Below are 22,604 nucleotides of genomic sequence, written 5' to 3'. Positions count from 1 at the left end.
GTATCACAGTGATCCGTCGCACGTATTGGATTTCAATTCAAGCCAGTTGGACGAGGATCTATCTTATGCTAATGAGCTGGTGGCAAAATTGGACATGCAGGTTAAGAAGCTGAGGTCAAAGAATATTGCATTAGGGAAGGTTCAATAGCGGGGTCAGCCGGTCGAGGAGGCGACCTGGAAGACCGAGTAGGATATGCACAACCATTACCCTCATCTTTTCGCTACTTCAGGTATGTCTCTATGCTTGTACGAGGATGAACGAATGTTTAAGTGTAGGAGGATGTAACGATCTGGCCGGTCGTTTTAAGAATTAACGTCATGATCCCCTATTAACTGCATTCCCCGTATTTGTTTCTGCTATTGTGAGTTGTCGGGAGGATTTATTTGGAGTTTTGGAGAGTTTTGGGACATTTAGTCCCTAAATGAGAGTTTAAGCTTTAAAATTCGGATTGTAGTCGAAACAGTGTGAAAACAACCTCAGAATGGAATTCCGTTAGTTCTGTTAGCTCCGTTGGGTGATTTCAGGCTTATGGGTGTGTTCGGATTGTGTTTTGTAGGTCCATAGCTTAATTAGGCTTGAAATGCCGAAAGTTGAATTTTTGAAGTTTTCAGTTCGATAGTGAGATTTTGATCTAAGGGTTGGAATGGCATTTCGGAAGTTGGAGTAGCTCCGTAGTGTTGAATTTGATGTGTGTACAAAATTTCAGGTCATTCGGACGAGGTTTGATAGAGAAAGCGTAATTTGAGAGTTTTTTGAGTTCTTAGGCTTGAATCCATGGTTAATTCAATGTTTCGATTTTGTTTTAGGTATTTTGAGGATTGATATAAGTTTGGATAGTGGTATATGACTTGTTCATGCTTTTGGTTGAGGTTCCGAGGGCCTCGGGATGATTTCAGATGGTTAATGGAAAGTTTGGAGGTGGGAATTTGTAGTTGAAGCTGCTGAGTTTGTTGTCATAACCGCACATGCGGCTTGGGGACCGCAGGTTCGAGCCCGCAGAAGCGAAAGTGAAGCTGTAGATGCGGCCAAGAGGATGAAGGCACAGGTGCAAAAAGGTCATCGCAGGTGCGGTGGATGGCGAATAAGTGGAGAACCGCAGATGTGGTTTTGCTGGGTCAGAACATATATATTTCACCCTTCACGAATTTGGGCTATTTTTCATAACATTTCAAACGGGAAGAAGCTTTTGGGAGCAATTGCAAGGGATATTTGAGGTAAGATCCTTGGTTCCTAAGCTCATTATTATGGTAATTTTTATCGTTGTTAGCATGAAATTTAAGGGAGAAATCAATGGTAAATTGGGGGTTAGGGCTTGGTTAATTGGAGAGCTTTGAGTGGTAATTTGAGGGATCATTTGGGATCCAATTTTGGTACTTTTAGTATGACTGAACTCGTGAGAGTATGAGGATTCCGGATTTGTAAATTACCCGATTCCGAGACGTGGGCCCGGGGGGGCATTTTGGTTATTTTTCCTTATTTTGCGTATTAGCTTAGAATTAATTAGTGGAATTAGTTACTTGGAAGTGTTATTTACATTATGCAATTACTTTGAATAGATTCGGGCCATTTGGAGTCGGATACTCATGGCAAGAATGTGGTTTTGAGTTGATTGAGCTGGTTCGAGGTAAGTGGCTCGCCTAACCTTGTGTGGGGGGAACTCCTCTTAGGATTTGGTATTGTTGATATTTGAAATGCCTCGTACATGAGGTGACGAGTGCGTACATGTGCTAATTGTTGAAAATCCTATTTTTCCTTAAGTAACTATAACTGTGTTTTCTTACCTGCTTATACTACTTGCAATTTAGGCCTACTGTTAGCTTAGGAAATCATGTCTAGTTGAATTAATTGCTTTACTTGCTCAATCTGCTTTATCTGAATTCTATGTAGCATGCTAGGTTAGAATTAACTGTTTACTTTGGTATGAAATTGGATTGAATTGGATATTATTTGTGTTGCTACTGTGTGTTTCCTTTGGGACTATGTGAGATTTCCCGGTAGATCCCCCTTGCCTGTTTATTTGGGACTATGGATTGATATTCCGGTAGATCCCCCTGCACAATTATATGGAACTATGGGACTGCACCTGGTAGATTTTCCCAGTACTGGATATTTAGATTTGGGGACTACGTATCGGGATTCCGGTAGATCCCCGACGCACTATGAGTTGGACGACAGGACGACACCCGGGAGATCCACTGGACATTTACATTTGGGGTACAAGACTATATCCTGGTAGATACCCGGTTTGCTGGATATTTACATTTGAGGGCTACATGATAGTATCCTGGTAGATCCCCGGTTGCTATCTCTGTGTTGAGTTGTATTCTTTTTGTGATGTTTTTCTCTGTTGTATTTGTTGTTATTCTTATTATCCTGTATTACTTCATACTGTTAGCATTTAATTATATTGTTGTATTCTATACTATTTTGCCTTGTTTTTTAGCTATATTCAGTAAGGCCCTGACCTTCCTCGTCACTACTCGACCGAGGTTAGGCTTGGCACTTACTGAGTACCGTTGTGGTGTACTCATGCCCTTTCTACGCATGTTTTCATGTGCAGATCCAGGTACTTTGACTTAGCAGTACTACTCTTGAGGCGAGGCGATTCTCCAGAGACTTCGAGGAATATCTGTTGCGTCCGCAGATCGAGGAGTCCCTTTACATTCTCTCTTATAATATTAGCCCTTCTGTATTTACTTTTGTTTAGACATTCTGGAGTTAGACATTTGTAGTTATTCAACAGCTTGTGATTTCATGAGATTCCGGGTTTTGGAAAGTTGTTCAGTTTTTAAGATCTTGTATTAGTATATGCCGAGTGACATCTTAAACGCTTCTATATTTGTTTGTCTTCAGTTTTATTAGTTTTTCCGCATTTTGTTTCTTTTTCCGCAATTATTAGGCTTACCTAGTCGTAGAGACTAGGTGCCGTCACGACAGTTCACGGAGGGCAAACTTGGGTCGTGACATTACTTAACTTCCTACTATTTAGGAATAGTCATTAATTATTTTCTAATATTTACAAATTTGGTTTTTAATTTTTCTTTAGTTCTAGAATTTCAAACTAGGAAAGTCTCGTAGGAGTTTGTTTTGGGTCATATCGTAGAACTACTAATCGCCACCTTCTGCTCCAATATGTTTAGGAGTATTAAATTTATCCCTTTATATTTAGGAAGTATTGGCCCAAGTAAAGGTTAGTTTTGAAGACTGACAAAGGAACTCATACATGAACCAGGTCCATCCCAGTGGAGCATAGATACGGATAGACTTAAGCATGTGAGATGTACGTGAAGGAGATAAACCTAACTTGACAGAAGTGATATCTCCTGATCCTAATCGAATAGGTTGCATATTGGATAAGGAAAGAACTCCTTACTCAAAGAGAACATGGGTTAAGAAAGGGAAGGAGTTAGAGGTTGAGATCAACTAGAACTCTTCCACCAAGGAAGAGTAGCATCAGAATTCTAGTCAATCTCTTTTTACTAACTCTATAAATATCAATGTTGTTCTCTTTTACAGGTAACACACATAAGCAAAAGTTAAATGTGAATTGAGAGCAAAATAGCAAGGCAATTTTGCAAGTAGTTTGTGTGTGATTCAAGTGTGTAAACCTGAAGCTACGTGAACCAGATAGAAGAACTAGTTCTAAGTGTCTGTCTTTTATTCTAGTTCAATTGTAGTTGGTGGTTTCATATTATACCTTTCAGCTTTATCTAGAGGCAATTGTAATAAGTGCTTAGAATATTCAAGTTAGAGTTAACTTAAAGTTGTCGCAACAGTTAGAGGCTTTGCGCTATAATGGGATTAGAGTTAGTCCTAGGTTTGTGCTATAATGGTATTAGAGTTAGAGTTTTTGTAAATGTAGTTTTTAGCTCAGTAATTTTAGTGGAGAGTTTGGGAAAATCCTACTGGAAAGTAGGTCGTGGTTTTTTTTACCTTTTGAGCTAGGTTTTTTCCACATAAAATGCTTGTATTCTTTACTTTCCGCATTTACTATTTCTGCAATAGTAGGTTAAGGAGCACTTAGAAGAACCAGGTCCTTCCATAATCAGTTTAAACGAAAATTTGGACACCACACAAATCACCCCCCTCTTATGTGGTATTGAAGTATAAAACAACAATTGGTATCAGAGCGGAATATCCTTGAAGAGGCTAACACCTTAGGAACAGATCAAGATGAGTGCACCATCTGGAAACTAGGAAGGACAATCCACTGTTAGGCCTCCACTCTTCAATGGCCAGTACTACTCCTGGTGGAAAAACAGGATGAGAGATCACATCATTGGAGAGGACTATGAGCTATGGGACATTGTCACTGATGGTCCCCTAGCCAACTTGAAAAAGAATGCTGAAGGAGTAGATGTGCCAAAAACAAGAGCTGACTGCAATGCTGAGGACTTGAGGAAGTGGGAAAAGAATGCTAAGACCAAGAAATAGCTTCTGTGTGGACTTGGTCCAGATGAGTACAATAAAGTTCAAAGTTGTACCACTGCTAAGAAAATCTGGGATACTTTGCAAGTGGCTCACGAAGGAATTTCTCAAGTGAAGAGATCAAAAGGAACATTTATGTATTATCAATATGAGAATTTCACCATGAAGGAAGGAGAAACCATTCAAGAGATGTATACAAGGTTCACCACACTAACAAATGAACTTAAGTCTCTTAGAAGGGTTATTCTTGAAGAAGACAAAGTTGAGAAAATTCTGATAAGGGTTTTTCCAGTCACTTGGGAAAGCAAAATCACTGCTATTCAAGAATCAAAGAACATTGCCACTCTCAAGTTGGACCAGCTAATTGGAAATCTCACTGCCTATAAACTTAGAAGGCAAACCATGAAGATGGATGCACCCAAGAAGGAAAAGAGCCTGGCTCTCAGAATTACTGAAGGTACTGATCTAGAGGAGGATGAAATGGCTATGATCACGAAGGGTTTCAAGAAGTATCTAATGAGAGGAAAGGGTTCTTCAAGAGGTGCAAGCTACAACAAACCAAGGGTTCTTGAAAAACAGACCAATGAGGGCTGTTACAAATGTGATAAGACTGATCACATCATCAAAAACTGTCCTTAGTGGGAAATTGAATAGAAGAAGGAAAGGGTTGAACGAAGAAATAGGAAGAAGGAACATGTTCATTCCAAGAAGAACAAAGGACCAACAAAGGCTATGGTTGCTTCCTGGGGAGAAAGCTCAGATGAGGATTCAGAAGATGAAGATGGAGATGAAGAATCACTTATGGCCATTAGAGAATCTGATGAAAAATCAGAGGTAAGTGTGATTCATCTTAGAAATAAGATTAAGTTTGTTTAAAGAAAGTCTATTTGAGTTACTTCTAGATTTCATAGATGAATCTGAGGTAATAAATAATGAAAAGGAATTGCTATCTAAGGAATATGTAATGTTGAAAGCTAAGTGCAAAAATCAAGAACTCAGGGCTAGTGAAAGTGATAGTAAAAATGCTGAGTTGAAGAACCAGGTTCTTGAACTTGACACCACTATGCTAGAGCTTAGATCTGAAAATTTAAAATTGAAATTAGGAATAGGTAAAAAGAAAAATGATCACACACATCTCACCATAGAAAAAAATCTAGGAAAAATGAAAGATGAGTTGTACAAAAGAGATGAGCGGATAAGAGTCCTAAAAAAAGATCTAAGCAAGGTTAAGCATGAGCTAGACAGAACTTGTAAATGAAATAGGTCTTCTGATGCACTTTCATAGCTACAAGAACACCATAGTAGCAATAAGAGAGGACTTGGCTACGGGACCCCTGCACCTAAGTGCATCCCAAAAGCAAGTACATCATACTTCCTGAGAACAAAATTTGCACACACTGTGGTAAGACTGGTCACTACAAAAGTAAGTGTACTACAAAAGAAAAGGCTAGTCAAAAAAATAAAACATTTGTTCAAGGGAAAAATAGGCTGCTAGAATAGGCAAAAAAGAATTTAATTCACCTTTTTGCCTATAGAAAGGGACCCAAATTAGTTTGGGTTCAAAAGACTAACCCTTGATTTCCCTTTGCATGTCCAAGTAAAGGGAAACAACCAAATATGGTACATGGAAAGTGGTTTTTCAAAGCATAAAACTGGAAGCAAGAACCAGTTCCTTTCACTTGAGGACCTCAAATGAGGAAATGTCTCCTTTGGAAATGGTAAGAAAGGTGAGATCATTGGGGATGGAAAGGTAGGTAAGACAAACTCACACTCCATTGAGAATGTCTACTTGATAGATGGCTTGAAATACAGCCTAATCAGTGTATCACAACTGTGTGACAGAGGTGACTTGGTAGCATTCACCTCTACAAAATGTTTTGTGATAAATCTTACCCCTTACAAGATTGTTTTGTAGGGAAAAAGAGTAAACAATATATACATTGAAGATCAATCCAATCTTTTAGAAAATAAACTCATTTGCTTAAGTGTGTTGGACAATGATCCACTCCTTTGGCACAAGAGACTTGGACATGCAAGTCTAAGTCAACTCAACAAATTAGTCTCCAAGGACCTGGTGATAGGGCTGCCTAGCATCAAGTTTAAGGAAGACAAAGTTTGTGAGACTTGTGCAAGGGGGAAGCAGGTAAGATCCTCTTTTAAGTGCAAGAAAGTGATGAGCACGACTAGATCGATGAAACTGGTTCATATAGATCTTTGTGGTCTAATGAGAACATTAAGTAGAGGTGGTAAAAAATATGTGATGGTGCTTGCTGATGATTACTCTAGGTTTATTTGGATATTATTTTTAACATCTAAATATGAAGCATATGACATGTTTACTTTTTTGGTTAGAAAAACTCAGAAACAACTAGGTAATCGACTTGCATCAATTAGGTCTGATCATGGAAATGAATTTGAAAATGCTAAGTTTGCTAAATTTTGTGATGTGCATGTCATAGATCATAATTTTTCTGCCCCTAGGACTCCACAACAAAATGGAGTAGTTGAAAGAAAGAATAGGACACTTGAAGATATGGCTAGGACTATGCTTCTTTCTAATAAACTACCCCATAGCTTCTGGGCAGAGGCTGTAAATACTGCATGTTACATCATTAATAGGTGCATGACTAGATCTCTTGTAGAGAAGACTCCCTATGAGTTACTTAAAGGGAAAAAAACCAAATATATCCCATCTTAGGGCATTTGAATACAAGTGCTTTACGCACAACAATGGAAAGGACTCCCTAGGTAAGTTTGATCCCAGAAGTGATGATGGAGTATTCTTGGGATATTCTTCACATAGCAAAACTTATAAAGTGTACAACAACATAACTATGTGTGTAGAAGAAAGTGTACATGTGAGTTTTGATGAAACTAACATTCTTTCTAAGAGACAGGAACATGAAGCTATTGAGATGGTAAAAGTTTAAATGAAATCATAGCCCAAGCTGAAGCTGCACCAGAAGAAAGAACTGTTGATGGAACAGGTTCTTCCATCCAGGGCAAACTGACAATAGGAACTGAACAAAGAAGAACTTGATTTAATTCCTCAATGGAACCTGTCCATGAGCTTGTTCCTCAGCAACAAAACATGGGAGAAACATCAAGCGGGAATCAGTTGGTTGTGAAACCTTACAAGTATCAAAGTTCCTATCCTATTGAGAACATAATCACTTATCCAACTTCTGGAATTAAAACTAGATCTTCATTAAAGAATCTTTGTGCTTTTGATGCTTTCTTATCTCTTATTGAACCTAAGAATGTTTCTGAGACTTTGCAGGATGCAGAGTGGGTAAATGCAGTGTAAGATGAACTCAACCAGTTTGAAAGGAGTCAAGTTTAGAATCTAGTTCCAAGACCCAAGGACAGATCAATAATTGGCACTAAATGGGTCTTCAAAAACAAACTTGATGAAGATGGAACTGTTACAAGGAACAAGACAAGATTGGTGGTTCAAGGTTATAGCCAAGAGGAGGGCATAGACTATAATGAGACCTTTGCTCCAGTTGCAAAGTTGGAAGCAATAAGACTTCTCATAGACTTTTCTGCATACATGGAATTTAGTTTACACCAAATGGACATAAAGAGTGCCTTCCTTAATGGCTACTTAAAGGAAGAAGTTTTTGTCAAGCAACCTCCAGGGTTTGAAAGCAAGGAGTATCCTGATCATGTATACATACTTAACAAGGCACTCTATGGACTCAAGCAGGCCCCTAGAGCATGGTATGAACAACTATCAAAATTTCTGCTTGAACATGGATACAAGAGAGGTAAAATTGATAACACTCTATTTTTGAGGGAAAAAGGTAAAGATCTTCTAGTAGTACAGATATATGTTGATGACATAATATTTGGAGACACTACTGAAAAACTAAGTAAGAAATTTGCTAAACTAATGGGGAGTGAATTTGAAATGAGTATGATGAGTGAGCTTAATATCTTCTTAGACTTGCAAATTAAACAAAACTCAAATGGAACTATGATCCATCAGCAGAAATATGCAAAATAGTTGCTTAAGAAATTTAAAATGGTAGAATCGAAGGAAATAGATACTCCTATTGCAACAGCCACAAAATTGGATATAGATGAACCTGGTTCATCTGTTGATTCAGAAGTTGTATAGGGGTATGATTGGTTCACTTTTGTATCTTACTGCTAGCAGACATGACATTATTTTCAGTGTAGGGATTTGTGCTCGATTTCAAGCAACTCCAAAAGAATCCCACTTGACCGCTGTCAATAGAATATTAAGATACTTGAAAGGCACCATTGACCTTTGCCTTTAGTATCCAAAAGGTAGTAACTTTAACCTAGTGGGATATGCTGACACTGACTATGCAGGTTTCCTTGTAGACATGAAGATCACCTCAGGTATGGCATACTTCCTTGGGACATGTCTTGTGTCATGGGCTACTAAAAAGCATATCTACTGTTGAATCTAAGTATGTTGTTGCTGCTTCATGTTGTGCTCAATTACTATGGATCAAACAATAATTAATAGATTTTGGAATTGATGTTGGTTGCATCCCTATTTTTTGTGATAATACTAATGCTATTAGTATGATAAAGAACCCGGTTCATCATAAGAGAACTAAGCACATAAATGTTAGGCACCATTTTTTGAGGGACAACTATGAGAAAGGTCTGATCACTGTAGAGTTTTGTGCTACTAATAAGCAGATTGTTGACATCTTTACAAAAACACTGCATAGAGAGAACTTTGAAAGGAACGGGTTACAATTAGGGATGATTAAGATCACCTAATGGAACCTGTTCAGAATGCATAATTGAAAACAAAATTGATATATATATATATATATATATATATATATATATATATATATATATATATATATTGGTTAGAAAATCTGGAACTTGTGTAAATAACTAGATTAATCGTTGCTCAGCCTCATACTGTAAACAGTATACTCCTGTGCCATGTGTTAATATGACTCACTGATCTCTAACTAAATTTTCTCTATTTTTGGCAAATTGAGACATGATTAAGAAGATTGTCAATGAAGAACCTGGTTCATCAGTATTGGTTCATCTGAATAAGAAGGTATGTCTTCTACACTCTGCACAATCAAAAATACTAATATTTAATTCATGAAGAGAGTCCTACATATGTTCAATAACTTTAAAAACCTATCCTTTTAAGTGTGAACCAGTTCCGTTTTAACTAGACTCATAACCGTGTTAAAATGCCTAGATTCTAGGGAAGCCTAACCGCCTGTTCAACTTGAAATTTCAGGGTGATAATACTTCTATTTGACTACTAAAAGCTGCCGCTGTGTATTAATTACCCTCCTCCTTTAAATTCATCATCAACACCAGTGCCACTCTCCCATAATTTTTAAAACCGTCAAAAATTTTCTGTTCTCTCTTACAAAACTCAAACCATACATCTTTTCTAGAATTTAGAGAAAATGACCAACCCCCAAGATAACCCCGGTACACCTCTACCACCTACACCCTCCGATTCCTCCACTACTCTTCAACCCAACACTACCCCTCAACCTAGGAGAAGGCGAGTAAAGATGCTTGCTTGAAATATTATGGCTACAAATGCTCTTTCCAAGAAATTAAATGCACAGTTAAAAGCTAGTCAAGCCCAAGATTCCTAAAATTCTGATGATTCTTTCAAGTCTGCAGGTGAGGGGGAAGGAATTGGGTCTTCTGATTCTGAGTAGGTAACATTTGTGCAAAAGGGAAAGAAGTGGTTGATTCTTCACCCACCTCTGAAACGGTTAAAATGGCTATCTGCGGAGCTGAGCAAGAAAATATGGTAGAAAGTAGCAAGAAAACAAGGGAAGTGGATTAGGGGAAGCTGCTGAAGGACTAGTAAATCTTAGCAAGAATACAGATGTACCCGATTCATCTGTTGAAAAGACGCTAGCAGATCTTCTGAAAAAGGTTGGTAAGAGTTATAACCCCAAGAAAAAGAGAACTCCAAAGACTCATGGCACAACCATAAACAACAAGAAACGAAAGGCTGCATCATCTGAAATTAATTGAAACTCCTCTACCAAAAGGAAGGGCTACGAGGAGCAAGCTGAAGCAAAATGAGCAGGAGTTGCAGAAAGCTATGCAAGAAAGTAAGAAGAAAATGATGGACAAAGGGAAAGCAAAGGTGGGAGAGCCTGTTGAGGCTGTTAATGTAGATGAGATGGACCTGGTCCATCAAGGAGAACATTTGACTATTGAGGTGGAGGTTAAGACCCCTAAGACCAAGAAAGCCAAGACTTTCTCAAAGAAGTCTTCTGTATCCAAGTCTATTGAATCCTCTACTTTGGCTAAATGGACAAGGTCTATTGTGAAAAGCCAAAGTTAAAATTACTGAAGAAGAAGACTAGATTGGTGAAGAGGAGGATGAGTCTGATACTGAACAGGACAAGCTGGCCAAGTTTGGAAAACACACTAGCTTGAAGGGAAGACTTTTGAGGGACTTGGAGGAAGAAGAGATGTTTCTACTGCTTGAAAGGCTAGAGGTACAGGGGTGGAAGGACATGGTCCTTCAGTTAGATGGCAGGCTGACCAGAAATGAGATTATTGAATTCATGGCAAATATAGAGGTCAAGGATGGAAGAGTCACTAGCTTGGTGAAAGGGGTTCAATTGTTTTTTGATGAAAAAGAGCTGGGTGAAATTCTTGGTATACCTTCTGAAGGTTATGATGCTTACACGAGGCAAAAATGGCCAAGTCTGGACTCCCTTCCGACTGCCCTAGCCATTACTAGGAAATTTTGTGATAAAAAAGAAGTAAATAAGGCTAAGGTTGTGTATAGGAGTGAAATGAAACCATCCCACAAGGTGTTATTTAAATTCATCAACAAGTGTGTGCTGCCTAGGCAGGAAAGAGGGCACATTGCCAACTACATAGACTTGGTTTTGATGGAATGTCTGGATAGTGGGCGGCAGATCAACTAGCTTGGGTTTATAATCAAACTTCTTGATCGGGTTATCAATGGTTCCAAGGCCCATGCCACTCCATATGGCTTCATTGGCATGGTTTCATTCTCACTACTGTTCTTGCCCATTGTAAGGTGCCACTGAAGAAGTGGGATATACCCACAAGCAAAGACTATTTTGGAATCAATATGATTGCTTGCGATTATGAGGTCACTACCATTCCCTATGAACCTGGCTCATCTAAAAAGACACCTATCATAAAGGAAAAGGAGAAGAATGATGGAATTCTTTAAGACATGATGCACCTTCTCCAAGCCAATCGGAGGCAGTGACCTCATAATCACAAGCAATCAAAGTATTGATTCCAAAATGATCTTTGCTTATGGCCATCTCCCATTTCTTCAATTTCACCTTACAATGGGTAAGAACAGTAGTGAAAATGAAGCCATAAGGAGTGGCATGGGCCTTGGAACCATTGACAACCCGATCCAGAAGTTTGATTATAAACCCATGCCACTTGATCTGCCGCCCACTATCCAGACATTCCATAAAACCAAGTCCATGTAGTTAGCAATGTGCCTTCTTTCCAGCCTAGGCAGCACATACTTGTTGATGAATTCAAACAACACCTTGTGGGATGGTTTCATTTCACTCTTATAAACAACCTTAGCCTCATTTACTTCTTTGTTATCACAAAATTTCCTAGTAATGGCTAGGGCAGTAGGAAGGGCATCCAGACTTGGCCATTTTTTCCTCGTGTAATCATCATAACCTTCAGAAGGTATACCAAGAATTTCACCCAGCTCTTTTGCATCAAAAGACAATTGAACCTTTTTCACCGGGCTGGTGACTCTTCCATCCTTGACCTCTGCATTTGCCATGAATTCAATAATCTAATTTCTGGCCAGCCTGCCATCTAACTGAAGGACCATGTCCTTCCGCCCCTGTAACTCTAGCCTTTCAAGCAGTAGAACTATCCCTTCTTCCTCCAAGTCCCTCAAAAGTCTTCCTTTCAAGATAGTGCATTTGACAAACATGGCTTGCTTGTCCTATTCAGTATCAGACTCATCCTCCCCTTCACCACTCCAGTCTTCTTCTTTTTCTTCTTTAGTTTTTTAACTTATTTGGCTTTTAGTGCAGACCTTGTCCGTTTAGCCAAAGTAGAGGGGTCAACAGACTTGGATACAGAAGACTTCTTTGAGGAAGTCTTGTCTTTCATGAGCTTAGAGGTCTGAACCTCTACCTCAACAGTTACATATTCACCTTGATGGACCGGGTCCATCTCATCCACATTAACAGCCTCAACAGGCTCTGCCGCATTTGCTTTCCCTTTGTCCATCATTTTCTTCTTACTTTCTTGCATAGCTTTCTGCAACTCCTCCTCACTTTGCTTCAGCTTGCTCCTCGTAGCCCTTCTTTTTGGTAGAGGAGTTTCAGTAATTTCAGAAGAAGCAGCCTTCCTTTTCTTGTTGGCTCTGGCTGTGCTAGGAGTCTTTGGAGTTATCTTTTTCTTGAGGTTATAACTCTCACCAACCTTATTCAGAAGATCTGCTAGCATCTCTTCAACGAATGAACTTGGTTCATCTATATTCTTGCTAAGATTTACTAGTCCTTCAGCAGCTTTCTCTAATCCACTTTCCCCTATTTTCTTGCTACTTTCTACCACCTTTTCTGGCTCAGCTCCACAGATAGCCATTTTAACCGTTTTAGAGTTGGGTGGAGAATCAACCACTTCTTTCCCTTTTCCCCTCTCATCACTATGCATACCCTCACTCTCTTTTTCTTTTAATCTTTTATTTTTACCTCCTCTCCTTCTAGACTCAGGCGTTTCCACATCCACAACAGACCCAACCAAAACAAATCATTTTTCCAAATTTTCAGCTAGATCAGAAATTTCCTCAGTAGAGGAATTTTGCACAAATGTTACCTGCTCAGAATCAGAAGACTCATTGTCCTCTCCCTCACTCGCAGACTTGAAATAATCATCAGAATTTTGGAAATCTTGGGCTTGATTAGATTTTAATTGTGCATTTAATTTCTTGGAAAACGCACATATAGCCCCAGTTTTTCGAGCAAGCATCTTTACTCGCCTTCTCCTATGTTGAGGGGTAGTGCTGGGTTGAAGAGTGGTGGAGGAATCAGAGGGGGTAGGTGGTGTAGGTGTACCGGGGTTATCTTGGGAGTTGGTCATTTTCTCTAAATCCTAGGAAAGATGTATGGTTTGAGTTTTGGAAGAGAGAAGAAGAGAGAACATAAATTTTTGACGGTTTTGAAAATTATGGGGGAGTGGCAGTGGTAATGATGATGAATTTAAAGGAGGAGGGTAATTATTACACAACAGTAGCTTTTAGTAGTCAAATAGAAGTCTAATCACCCTGAAATTTCAGGTTGAACATGTGGTCAGGCTTCCCTAGAATCTAGGCATTTTAACACGGTGAGGAGTCTAGTTGAAACGGAACTGGTTCAAACTTAAAAGGATAGGCTTTTGAAGTTTTTGAACATGGGTAGGACTCTGCTCATGTATTTCTAATTGTGCATAGTGTAGAAGACATACCTCGTTATTTAGATGAACCAGTACTAATGAACCTAGTTTTTCACTGAGAATTCTGTTGATCATGTCTCAATTTGCCAAAAATAGAGAAAATTTAGTTAGAGATCAGTGAGTCATATTAACACATGGCACATGAGTATACTATTTACAGTATGAGACTAAACAACGATTAATCTAGTTATTTACACAAGTTTCAGATTTTCTAACCAAAATATATTAATTTTTTTTCATTGTGCATTCTGAATTGGTTCCATTAGGTGATTTTAATCATCCCTAATTCTAACATGTTCCTTTCAAAGTTCTCTATACTTAGTTCTTTTGTAAAGATGTCAGCAATCTGCTTATCAGTAGCACAAAACTCTACAGTGATCAGGCCTTTCTCATAGTTTTCCCTCAAAAAATGGTGCCTAACATCTATGTGCTTAGTTCTCTTATGATGAACCGGGTTCTTTGTCATGCTAATAGCACTAGTGTTATCACAAAAAATAGGGATGCAACCAACATCAATTTCAAAATCCATTAATTGTTGTTTGATCCACAACAATTGAGGACAACATGGAGCAGCAACAACATACTCAGCTTCAGCAGTAGATAAGGCCACTAAATTTTGCTTTTTAGTAGCCCATGTTACAAGACATGAACCAAGGAACTGTGCCATACCTGAGGTGCTCTTCCTGTCTAAAAGGAAACATGCATAATTAGCATCAACATATCCCTAGGTTAAAGTTACTTCATTTTGGGATACCAAAGGCAAAGGTCAGTGGTGCCTTTCAAGTATCTCAATATTCTCTTGATAGCGGTCAAGTGGGATTTTTTTGGATTTGCTTGAAATCGAGCACAAAGCCCTACATTGAAAACAATGTCAGACCTGCTAGAAATAAGATACAAAAGTGAACCAATCATACCCCCATACAACTTCTGATCAACAGATGAACCAGGTTCATCTATGTCCAATTTTGTGGCTGTTGCAATAGGAGTATCTATTTCCTTCGATTCTTCCATTTTAAATTTCTTAAGCAACTCTTTTGCATATTTCTGCTGATGGATCATAGTTCCATTTGAGTTTTGCTTAAATGTTGCAAGCCTAATTAGAAATTAAGCTCACCCATCATACTCATTTCAAATTAACTCCCTATTAGTTTAACAAATTCCTTAGTTTTTCAGTAGTTGCTCCAAAAATTATGTCATCAATATATATCTGTACTACTAGAAGATCTTTACCTTTTCCCTCAAGAATAGAGTGTTATCAATTTTACCTTTCTTATATCCATGTTCAAGCCGAAATTTTGATAGTCGTTCATACCATGCTCTGGGGACCTGCTTGAGTCCATAGACTGCCTTGTCAAGTCTCTATACATGATCAGGACTCTCCTTGATTTCAAACCCTGGAGGTTGCTTGACAAACACTTCTTCCTTTAAGTAGCCATTGAGGAAGGCACTCTTTACGTCCATCTGGTGAAGACTAAATTCCATGTATGCAGCAAAGGCTATGAGAAGTCTTATTGCTTCCAACCTTGCAACTGGAGCAAATGTCTCATCATAGTCTATGCCCTCCTCTTGGCTTTAACCTTGAACCACCAATCTTGCCTTGTTCCTTGTAACAGTTCCATCTTCATCAAGTTTATTTTTGAAGAACCATTTATTGCCAATTACTGATCTGTCCTGGGATCTTAGAACCAAATGTCAAACTTGACTCCTTTCAAACTAGTTGAGTTCATCTTGCATTGCATTTACCTAGTCTGCATCCTGCAAAGCCTCAGTAACATTCTTAGGTTCAATAAGAGATAAGAAAGCATCAAAAGCACAAAGATTCTTTAATGAAGATCTAGTTTTAATTCCAGAAGTTGGATCAGTGATTATGTTCTCAATGAGATTAGAACTTTGATATTTGTAAGATTTCACAACTAACGGATTTTCGCTTGATGTTTCTCCCATGTTTTGTTGCTGGAGAACATGCTCATGGACATGTTCCATTGAGGAATTAGATTCAGTTCTTCTTTGTTCAGTTCCCCCTGTCAGGTTGCCCTAGATGGAAGAACCTGTTATATCACCTATTTCTTCTTCTGGTGCAGCTTCAGCTTGGGATGTGATTTCATTTAAACTTTTTACCATCCCAATAGCTTCATCTTCATGTTCCTGTCTCTCAGAAAGAATGTTAGTTTCATCAAAAATCACATGTACACTTTCTTCTGCACACATAGTTCTTTTGTCGTAAACTTTATAAGCTTTTGTGAAGAATATCACAAGAATACTCCCTTATCACCTCTGAGATCAAACTTACCTACAAAGTCCTTTCCATTATTGTGCACAAAGTACTTGCATCCAAATGCCCTATGATGTGATATATTTGGTTTTCTGCCTTTAAGTAACTCATAGGAAGTCTTCTCTACAAGAGGTCTAGTCATGCACCTATTAATGATGTAACATGCAGTGTTTACAGCTTCTGCCTAGAAGCTTTGAGGTAGTTTACTAGAAAGAAGCATATTCCTAACCATATCTTCAAATATCCTATTCTTTCTTTCAACTACTCCATTTTGTTTTGGAGTCCTAGGGGCAGAAAAATTAGATTTATGCCATGCACATCACAAAATTCAGCAAACTTAGAATTTTCAAATTCAGTTCCATGATCAGACCTAATTGATGCAAGTTGATTACTTAGTTGTTTCTGAGTTTTTCTAACAAAATAAGTAACACATGTCAAATGCTTCATCTTTAGATGTTAAAAATAATATCCAAGTAAATCTAGAGTAATCATCAACAAGCACCATCACATATTTTTTACCACATCCGCTTAATGTTCTCATTGGACCACAAAGGTCCATATGAATCAATTCCATCGATCTGATCGTGCTTACCACTTTCTTGCATTTAAAAGAGGGTCTTACCTGCTCCCCCCTCTTGCACAAGCCTCACAAACTTTGTCTTCCTTAAACTTAATGTTAGGCAACCCTAACATCAGGTCCTTGGAGATTAATTTGTTGAGTTGACTTAGATTTGCATGTCCAAGTATCTTGTGCCAAAGGAGGGGATCATTGTCCAACACACTTAAGCAAGTTAGTTCATTTTCTGAAAGAGTTGATAGATCTACAATGTATATATTGTTTACTCTTTTTCCCTGCAAAACAATCTTGTCAGAGGTAAGATTTACCATAAAATATTTGGTAGAGGTGAATGCTACCAAGTTACCTATGTCATACAATTGTGATACACTGATTAGGCTGTATTTCAAGCCATCTATCAAGTGTTCCTTAACCTACTATTGCAGAAATAGTAAATGCGAAAGTAAAGAACACAAGTATTTTACGTGGAAAACACCTGGCTCGTATTGATATATTGGATTTTAGAATTAGTTAAGATTTTATAAAAAAATTATTTGAACTATGTAACATGATTATAAGTCTTTTTATGTTACTAAATTTCCTAAATCTTGTAAGGCTTATTAGGCTGAAAAACAAAGAGCATCTTTGAAAACTCTTGAGACATCCTGCTGCAATAATGTGTATTTACGTGGATTTCATATTTAAAAACTCTTCAGTAAAATGTCATTCATTCTATCATTTAAAAATAGATTTCATATTAGATAAATCATCATTTGATTAACTTTTCTAATACTTAGAAGATATATATAAATCAGAATTTTAACTCATTAAATATTTTTCTTGTTTGAACTAAGTAGAAATCTTTATATTTAGAACATTAAAATCGAAAGAATTATATCTTCTTTAAATATTAAACTTAAATTATGACTAAATACACCAAATTACTATGCCATGAGTTGTCTCTAATTACACCTCTTTTTTTAATCTCAAAATAGATCATTTCATTGTGCTAAGTTTTAGGTGAACAAGTATTAAACTAAAAAGGGATAAAATATATTAGAGAAAGAGAGAACTTTTTACTTTGTTCTTTATCCCGACTCGACAATTCCCCTTTTAAATGCTACGAGTAGATTGAACTGGCTATTTGTTTTATTCTTTGACCACTATTTTGCTTAGATATAAATAATAATAGAGATTTAAAAATATAATTAAAACAAATAGTTACAAAATTATTCAATAATAAAGAGAGAGAGAGAGAGTAATTGAAATAATTCACTAACACTAAGGCTTCGACAAACATAAAGTGCAAAAGTTTAATATTTTACTATTAAAAACAGAATTTATTGTGGATGAAAGTGTAATTATTATTAAATATCTAAATTTTGATTGAGCTAATATTAAGAATTTGCATCCTCAAAAAATAATTATTTTTTAATGCTGAGGATAAATAATTAAGTGTTTGAATTAACTAATTAAAAAAATATTTGAATGAATAATTAGAAAAATAATCCAATTTCATTGTTTTTCCAAATTCGTCGTATAAGTAAAATAATTTTTCAAGTTGACACAAATATTAAAGTACATAAATTTATTTTCATAAAATACTACCAATGATGAAAGAAACCAAAAAAATAGAGCAAAATCGGCTATAATATTATACTTAAAATTAAATTTGTTAAAATGCAAACTTAAATAAATAAGAATGAAATAATAGAAGATAAAATGTATTCATAAAGAGATATTAGGTGAGATACAACTTACTCCATCTGTTCCAATTTATGTGAACCTGTTTGATTGGGCACGGAGTTTAAGAAAAAATGAACATATTTGGAATTTGTGGTCCTAAACAAGTCAAAAAGGGGCCAGAATATTTGTGTGGTTATAAAAGGTTCTCATTAAGGGTAGAATTATAAGTGTAAGCTAAATTGTTACCAAATTTAGAAAGGGATCATTCTTTTTGGAACAGACTAAAAAGGAAATAGGTTTACATAAACTGAAATATTAAATATAATTAATATTAACATTATTTTCATCATTTAAAGAGGTGTTACATTTATTTTAATGTCAATATATATACTTTTAATTGATTAACACTATACACACGTGCAACGCATCGTACACTTAAAACTAGTAATTATATATACATACTATTGTTACTAAATTAGGCACCCTTCAACTACGAGGAGGACCAGCACTAGCAGGGAAAGAGGGTCCAGTATAATATTTCTATCTTTTTGAATAGCTTAACACAACCTTGTCGCCATACTAAATTCTAAATTTTACGAATTAAATATAACAAGTTAAGTCCCCGTCGTGCTTTTCTTCCCTCCTTCTTTTAGGTCAATCTCATGGTACAAAACATTTTTTTGGGGTCAAATTTTATGCAAAACATTGAGCTGATAGCAACCATGGTTGAAATTTTATTATGATAATATATAATTTTAAATGAACTAGTCTCTACGTGCGCAATATGTGTACTATGTAAAGTTATCTTTATATGACCTATAGTTTACGAGTTCGAGCCATGAAATAATATTAGGGTAAGCAGCCTACATCTCACCCATTTAAGGTACGGTCCTTCTTCGAACCCTATGTAAACGCGAGATACTTCATGACTGACCTTTTTTAGTTATAAAATAGAAGTATAAGAGCTTCATGAATATCGATCCTATATAACTAAATCAATAAAAAAAGACGTTATAGAAGTCCTCAATCATCTGTTAATAATTCAACATAATAATTAAGTAAAAGAACTATAGAATTTTACAATAAAATACGTGAAACCGATAATTTGAACATGTAAATCTTATCAAATATTGATCATAATAATAAAATATTCATGCTAATCCTTCCAAAGAATCAACAACAATTAAAGAGCAAAAGCAAACCAAAGCCAATCCCACAAAAAAAAGAACGAGAAAAAAAAATACAGCCATAGAAATACCTGAAGAATATCGTTTATGAAGACAGTTGAAAAGTTTGGGTAGAGGTTAACATACCAGAGAGAAGTTCCTTTATAGATGTTCTTCCCTAACTCAAGTACCGATTATTAGTTTTGCATAATTAGGAATGGCTTAAATTTAGGACGGTATAAATTACACTAATCAATATTTCATATATGGTAAATTTCACATTTTTTTTAAATAATTTTAGTAGGTTTTAACTTATAAATTTCTTGCAAATCTAATTTAGTCTTGAACGATTAAATTAACTCTAAAAAATAAAATAAGGAAATAGACAGAAACTTGGCATCCGTGTTCTTAAAGTCACCTAAAAGAAAATAAAGCTCTTTTTTTAATTATTCTCACTGCATTCTTAAATTGTTCCATAAATCACCATAAAAAAACATACAAATTCAAATAAGGAATAATTTTATTGACAAAATTTTGGTTGATTATAGTTATGTTATTTAGTCCATATAAAGAAATAATTTATATAAGGTAAATTTTTTTAGTGGATTTTAAATTTCTAACTGTTCGGATTTTTTTACATAATTCTAAGCAAACAAAAGACGAAATATGAGAAAGGAAAAACAAGAGATGAAATAAACTTAGTTTTCTCCCCAGCTTGTTGTTGACTGGTTGTCTCATTTAATTTTGAACTTTCCATTGTTTGCCGTTTGGCAGTATTTTTACGAGAAAGTTCTATAAAAAATAATAATGTTTTCATCAGTTAAGCCTCTACATTATCACTATACAGTACTAATTAAACACCAAAAATAATTCCTAAAGCAACACAATTCGATTTACGTAACATAAAATTGTTGAGAGTACTCGAGGTTATCTAACTCTAGTTAGCTTAAATAGAGTTAATGTTATTAGTGGTTAAGCAAGTGGTTAGTTAGTTAGTTATGCAATGTACATAAATAGAACAATAGAAAGAGAAGTAGTTTGTACAGTACAATTCCTCCTTTCAGTAATAACAAATTCTATTCTCTCAACTGGTCTTCTCGAAGCTTCTTTCTCTTCTTCATCTGAGCTTCATCTTCCATAGCTATGGAAGCTAACATGGTATCAGAGCTTGCATCTCCGATCTAAGCTCAATCTTCCGCTTGTTCGTTCTCTAAGTCACATCAATTCATACATCCTGTGTTGAATTGTCTCAAAGTGGCAGAGTATTGAAGTTAGGGCTTCTTTGAAATCACTCGAAATCAAATTGAATTGGACTCAAGGAAGCTGGAAATGGCAATTACAGATGATGAGAACAATCACCCACCTGCAAATGAATCTCCGACAATCAGTGCATTTATGCGGATTGATTTGCTAGGCAAAAGTAAGTTAGGTTTTGTTGATGGAAGGTACCCTAAGTCTAAATTTGAACCTGATCTACATGACCAATGGGAAAAGGTGAATGTTGTAGTTTTGTCGTGGATAATGAATGCAGTACGACCAGGATTGCTAAGTACTATTGTATATGCGTCCAAAGCTCACAAGGTCTTGGAAGATCTAAAGGAAAGGTTTGATAAAGTGAATGGATCTAGAGTCATTCATCTCCACAGGGAGATTCATACTCTCATTCAAGGAACTATGTCTGTTGCTTACTATTTCTCTAAGCATAGAGAATTGTGGGATGAATTTGATGCATTCATGCCTTGCCCTGGGTGTCCATGCCCAGAATCTAAGAAGTATGCTGCTCAATTTGAATATCATAGACTTCTACAGTTCCTCACAGGCAGGCCTAAATGATTCTTATTCACAAGTTAGGAGTCAGATTATAATGATTTCTCAAGTTCCTAACCTTAACAAAGCCTACTCCTTGCTTGTTGATCTTGAGAGTAAGAGGAGTCTAGTAAACTTTACATAGGTAGTGCAAGTTGCAGAAGTTGCTGAAGGTAATGCAATGCTCTGTAATAGAGGTCTAGTAACTGCAAGGGGAAATCCAAGGCCTCAGAAGAAGATCCCTCAGTGTGATTACTGCCATTGCAAAGGACATACAAAGGAGACCTATTACAAGTTAGTTGGTTACCCCTCAGACTTCAAGTCTAAGAAGAAGGGAGATAGTCTTGGAGTGTAAACTATGCAAGTCCTGCAACAAGCCATGCCCTAGGCGATGCCTACCAGTTCACTAACAACAATCCACAAATAGTCTTTAGAATGCAGCATCAACAGAATCTTCAAATACCTCAGCATCCTGTTCAATACCCCACTTCTTACTTTACACAGGAGCCTCCACAATCATTAATTCAGAAGTCTGTTCAGCAGCTATCGCCCTTCTTCACATGGGAACAATATCAACAAATTGTTCAGTTGCTAAACAAAAGCATGGATGAAGGCACTTTTTGCAAGACTGCAGCAACAGGTACTCTGATTGCCTTGATATCTCAATTTGTTAAGAATTGATGGATAATAGATACTGGAGCCTCCAACCACATGACATCTACCCTGCAGTTGTTAAAATCTTGTCAGCTTGCTCCAGAGTCTGAGAGAAATAAAGTATATTTACCTACAGGAGAATTAACATTAGTTACACACATGGGAAAATCCTCTGTGTTCACTAATCAGGACATCAGTGATGTTCTATATATACCTGATTTCAAATACAACATGCTTTCAGTATCTAAACTTACCAAGGAGTTACAGTATTTTGTGGCATTCTTCCCTCTATATCTTTCAGGATCTCTATAGTGGTCAGGTGAATGGGATTGGTAAGGAAGAACTGGGTCTCTACATACTGCAGGGAAGCTCACTGAAAGGAAGTTCACTACCTACTACAACTAAGTCTTCAGAAAATGTAGTTAATGCAGTCAATAAAGGTGGTGTTATAACTGATAGTGAGAACAATAATAGTGGTGCTAGTGTTTCTGATTCTTGTTCACTATGGCATATGAGATTAAGCCATGAACCTATTAAGGTGATTAGAAAGCATGAGTTTCTCAACAAGCTAAAACCATGTGA

General features: G+C 36.7%; 1 protein-coding gene across 1 annotated transcript; it reads left to right on the top strand.

Annotated features, from left to right (window-relative positions):
• The first annotated feature begins 20,891 nt into the window (after positions 1 to 20,891).
• LOC142181025 (uncharacterized) lies at positions 20,892 to 21,723 on the top strand. The gene is made up of 2 exons (XM_075253135.1): positions 20,892 to 21,334; positions 21,564 to 21,723. Exons 1-2 carry the CDS (start codon positions 20,892 to 20,894, stop codon positions 21,721 to 21,723), a joined length of 603 nt encoding a protein of 200 aa, XP_075109236.1.
• Positions 21,724 to 22,604: the final 881 nt, after the last annotated feature.

The sequence above is a fragment of the Nicotiana tabacum genome, chromosome 5, assembly GCF_000715075.1.
Source record: "Nicotiana tabacum cultivar K326 chromosome 5, ASM71507v2, whole genome shotgun sequence".
Taxonomy (NCBI): domain Eukaryota; kingdom Viridiplantae; phylum Streptophyta; class Magnoliopsida; order Solanales; family Solanaceae; genus Nicotiana; species Nicotiana tabacum.
The sequence above is the reverse complement of the archived record's forward strand: the minus strand, read 5'-3'. Positions and strand labels throughout refer to the sequence as shown.

What these genes read in the sequence shown, in the direction of transcription:
- LOC142181025 (XM_075253135.1), top strand. Translation starts at nt 20,892, where the DNA reads ATGGCAATTACAGATGATGAGAACAATCACCCACCTGCAAATGAATCT. An exon ending in CCATGCCCAGAATCTAAGAA is followed by an intron (nt 21,335 to 21,563) that starts GTATGCTGCTCA and finishes GCTCTGTAATAG; the next exon opens with AGGTCTAGTAACTGCAAGGG.